This window comes from Penaeus vannamei, unplaced genomic scaffold (genome assembly GCF_042767895.1).
Source record: "Penaeus vannamei isolate JL-2024 unplaced genomic scaffold, ASM4276789v1 unanchor153, whole genome shotgun sequence".
In the NCBI taxonomy this organism is placed as follows: Eukaryota; Metazoa; Arthropoda; class Malacostraca; order Decapoda; family Penaeidae; genus Penaeus; species Penaeus vannamei.
In genome coordinates, this window is record NW_027213157.1 from 5,001 (window position 1) to 10,000 (window position 5,000).

The 5,000-nt window shown below is 42.4% G+C and overlaps 1 protein-coding gene across 1 annotated transcript in view; it reads left to right on the forward strand.

Annotated features, from left to right (window-relative positions):
* Positions 1-783: 783 nt before the first annotated feature.
* LOC113808003 (sulfotransferase 1E1) overlaps positions 784-5,000 on the forward strand; it is a 7,478-nt gene continuing 3,261 nt past the window's right edge. The window contains exons 1-3 of the mRNA XM_070119405.1: positions 784-931; positions 1,057-1,295; positions 4,542-4,638. Coding sequence (XP_069975506.1) covers positions 1,108-1,295; positions 4,542-4,638 — 285 coding nt within the window. The 5' untranslated portion in view covers positions 784-931; positions 1,057-1,107. The remainder of the gene's footprint in view (positions 932-1,056; positions 1,296-4,541; positions 4,639-5,000) is intronic.

A 5,000-nucleotide genomic window follows, 5' to 3' on the forward strand; every position in this document is an offset into this window, starting at 1 on the left:
GGGGAAAGATGAAGCCGAAGCCTGAGCCAGCTCGTTTCCTGTTCTATATATAACCTGCCTAGTCTAATGGTTGAAAAGTTCACCCTCGGGTTACACTCTACAGACCTTTGACTACGATGTTGCTTTCGAAAGGCTTTGGGAAACCGTCATCGAAGGAGTAAATATTATATACACTTCGACGCTATTAAGAAATGTTAATGGCTTGTTCGAACAGGGTGAGAAAATGCGCCATTTCTTTTCGAAGCTTCGGAGGCGGTTTGGGTTCGATCAGTTCGCGATTACGTCTCCGTCTGACGAAACAAAGAACAATAATTATTTATTATTTCAAAGTGTGTCACGTCAGTCTAATATGGTATCTATTCGCGGTTATATCTGATGATGGCGCTATCTTATCCAGCGCAGAATAATTTCCTATCTGATGCCCGTTATCATAGAGTTCATTATCTCGGGGTGACAGTCGTTTCGATATGCCAGTCATGCCGTCGTGATGTTGTTTCCTGAGTCATATCAAGAATATGCGCACCTCTTTCCTTTGAAAAATTGAAAGTTAAAAGAGACATGTTTAGTAAAATTGAACTGAAGATGAGATCCAGGATTTCGAAATTGTCACATTTTCAATACATCTAGTTTGTCCTTTTTTTCTTTTTTATCATGTTTATCAGCATTTATCACCCGCCTCTTCTCGTTAGGCAATCTTGTGGTCGCTCTCAAGTATGTCTGTACATGAGCGGACACCCCTAGGTCCGTGTGCTCACAGTAAGCAGTCCATCTCTCCCCCTGATTGGACGGACGCGAGGCAGCGGTCGCCGTCGTGATCCCCGTGTACAGGTGCGCTGATCACGGGCCGTCACTCCCCGCTCCTCAGCATCCCGGCCTCATCTCAGCCCGCTCCCTCAAGGGCCGGGGGCTGCGTGTGACCCCCTCAGGCAGCGTCAGTCCTGATGGATATTACAGTGGTGTAACTGCCTAAACTCACCTTGGGCTTCTTAGTGTTAAATAGATTGTTTACAAAAAAAAAAGAAAAAAGTAAATAAAAATAACCTGTTCTCCCTCCAGCCGACGAGACACAAATCAAACAACGAGTGGGCTGCAGCTCCCAACAGCAGGATGGCCAAGGGCAGCGCCGCGTCCCCCGGCCACCTCATGACGGAGGAGGGGGAGGGGCAGGCCGGGGGGTGCCCGGTGAGGGTGAAGGAGCTACCCCCGGGGGAGGAGGCCCGCCTGGTGACCCTGGGGTTCAAGGGCTACACAGGGCTGGTGCGCACACAGCCTGGGGGCATGTTGATGAAGGCCAGGTGGGTGTAGGCGCCCGAGGGCTGCCTGGCTGCTCCGTCGCCTCGCCGATCTCTGGCGTGATTGTCAGCGATTGTTGTTGTTGCAATCCTAGATTTGTTGCATTCGACGTGCTTGTCGCTTTCCAAACCGTGAATTCTATAGGGTCTTTTACAACTACCCTTATGACTAGGATTATCATTATATTCATTACAGTTATTTTAGTTATTTATGGTCATTACCTTTATCAGTTGCCACCCCAGTAGCGGAATCATCAACTATCATGATCATTATCATCTGCTAAGGTATTATATCTTGAACCACGGTGTGAATAACATAAATACCATTATCGCTGTAATGAATAGTTAAGCAATTATTTCATCAGTACCATTACCTTTACCATTCTACAGTCTCTAAAATCTTTAAAGATAAACTGTTGCTGTTATCAATGAGACTGCTGGTGGCTGCTGTAATATCACGTATAATATAAGAACTAGTGAACCATTTGCTGATTATATTGTTTGAGGATGAGATCCATAAATATAATACATTAAAGTACTCTTCTTCACACTCCCATCTGCCTTGTTAGCCCCGTCATCCGCAACACCCTCAAAGAGGAACATGAAAATAAGCTAGCTAACAGAATAACAACAATAGACACCCACCCCCATGTAGGCGACACAGTGACACACCCACTTAGATCTACAACAAGAATGAATGTGGAGTAGTTCTCGCACCGGACGCGTTCATTTGGAGCAGTGAGGGAACAATGCGCCAAAACATAAAGAATCTAGTGCCTTGCATGTAACGTGCCAGCTGCTCTTTCTATGAATAATAATGAGAGGCTGAATGGGGCGAGAGCAGTGAGATCCATCAAAGAAGAGGCCCATTATGGGAGGCTCGACACACAGTCCGAACGTCACTCTTCCTCATTGAAGTGAAGCATGAATCAACGCAGCAGCCAGGGTAGTAGCTACTGCTGAACCATTCACGAGCCGGGGTTACAACTCTATAAAAAGCAATTCCTGGCTCATAGTAAAGGCGAGACAACTCAACCGTGTCAAATTTGCGTTTAGAGGCCACGTAGTACAAATGAGAAACAAAAGACGAGCGACATTTTAAGAGTTTTGTTGTGTGTGTGTGAGAGAGAGAGAGTGTGTGTGTGTGTGTGTGTGTGCGTGTGCGTGCGTGTGTGCGTTTTAAGGCAAAGAATCCGAGCAAGAAGCAGAACAAATGATTAGTCAAACGAGCTAAAACCTCTGTCAAACATGGCGGTGACAGGCGTCCCAACCCAACCTTCCATGTATTTAATTATTGCCTTAGATACGAATAGACATTCCTAATGACAACGTTGCCTGACGTCTAATCAACGCAACAGGTCTTTTCGATGTAGTTAATTATGCAAATCTCCACATGCGTTAAACTGCCAGAACAGGTCCATTCAGCAGGGTTGTCGATTCAATAAATCCCCTTGCCAATCAGGATTTAAATGCTCCAGGACGAACATACAGGATTTTATAGACGTGATCGCCCCAGGCAGCGAGGCGGCGGTTGAGAGGTTGCCAAGTCGCCGGGTTTTCAGTCGCCGCTTGTTCGTATTGCCATTAATGTGATTAGTGTCGTTAACGCTACGCTTTGTCTTTGTTATCGGCGGCGCAGGTTTTTTTTTTTTTTTTTGTTATCGTTGAGGCTTGTTTATTTATTTATTTATTATTTATTTATTTATTTATTATGTTTATTTATTGTTTATTGAGGTGGTTGTTTTATCGGGAGGTTTATTTTGATCACTTTTTTGGATCGGCTTGATCAGCAACAGGATGATGATCATTATCGTTAAGATCAACACCGTCATCACCAACAGAAGGATCAAAACGTCAACACCATCGTCATCACCAACACATCATCGCATCATCATTAACATCATCACCATCACATCACCAATAGCACCAACACCATCGCCATCGCATCATCATCACATCACAATCAACATCATCACCACATCATCATCATTGGCACCACCAATACCATCACCATCGCATCACATCATCGCATCACCATTAACATCATCACCATCACATCATCACCATAAACATCATCACCAATAGCACCAACACCATCGCCCTCGCATCACCATCACATCATCGCATCATCATTAACATCATCACCATCACTGGCACCACCAACACCATCACATCACCATCACATCGCCACCATCAAATTACCATCACCACACCACCCCCACCATAACACCATCATCATCATCGTTTGCGTGGTGCTCATCCTTGTAACCGGCCGCATAAATCTTAAAGCTGTGCTAATCCTCCATAAAGGAATATTACGCTGAATATCGAGCTGAGATCTCGAATATCTGATATTCTTTTTTTTTTGTTTTTGTTTTTTTTACCTTTTCAAGACTCGCAACAGCTGAAAAATCCTCTTGGATTAAGTGAAGCATTTCCGAGATAAAGGTAGATCAGTCAGACAGACAGACAGATAGACAGACGGATAGGCAGGCATATTCTCTTCGTCATATCTGTAAAATATACTTCGAGTAGTTTCTATTTATATTGTCTTCTTTACTATCGCAAAAGGTTCGGATAATTTAGACACTGAATTGTTCGAAGCATTTTAGAGATAACAGATTATATACAGTTTCTTATTATTGATGATATACTCACAATCATTTCCTTAATGACGTGTTATTAAAAGGCCATAGGTAAGTAATAATTAACATCATGTCAGCATCATGAAAATATCATCCCATTCATTATGACGTTATTATCAGTACCATTTTTTTAAGAATTCGTTATTCATATGAATCTCGTTATCATAGACATAATTTTAATATTATATCGTGATAGTGACTGACTGACTATCACAATTTCATTATCGCTGTTAACCCTTATCTTAGGTAATGACTATAATTAAACCTAAGCATAGTCAGTCACCCATAATCCTTATTACTGATTTATGGGAAGATTATCGCCCCTATCACTAATTCAACGGTGAATATAACCCCAACAAACCTCTGGGAAATGCTTACTCCTCCTATGAGTCTTCATTTATATATCAAATTCATTATATTTATATATCTATGAGTGTCTCCATAATCTCACTCTCCTTACACTCTTGGGTATAGCTATTGGTTTGCGATGTTTAGTGTAAAGATTACTTTATTAGTTAAGATAGTATCTTTTATATTAGGTTTTGGAACGGTATTCACTCTCTATCTATCTATCTATCGCACAGCTGATCACCCATATTTTAAGGTACAAGGAGATGGCTCCGCGCTTCTACAACTTCGCCTTCCGCCCCGACGACATCGTGGTGATGACGTACCCGAAGTGTGGCACCACCTGGATGCAGGTGGGGGCGCTTAGGTCACTGATTTAACCCCTTTGAGAACTCGGGTACATATAGCACAAGCTCTTACGGACTAAATGCATTAGGAACTTTGATTAACTTGGGGTGGATTGAGTTATACAGTGATGAGCTATGCGGAAGCAGTAGAGTACACTGGAACAATTAAAAAAGGAAATAGTGTGTTTTTATTAATCTTTTATCATTTTTTTATTATCTTGATTGTATCTACATCTTATCACTCTCTCCGTAATATTGTATTCCTGTACTTACTCATTTCGACAAAGCTACTATGTTACGCCTCCTTACTCCCTAAACTTGTATTCTTGAACAATAAACCGACTAACCACAGCACTTGGGATTAATTG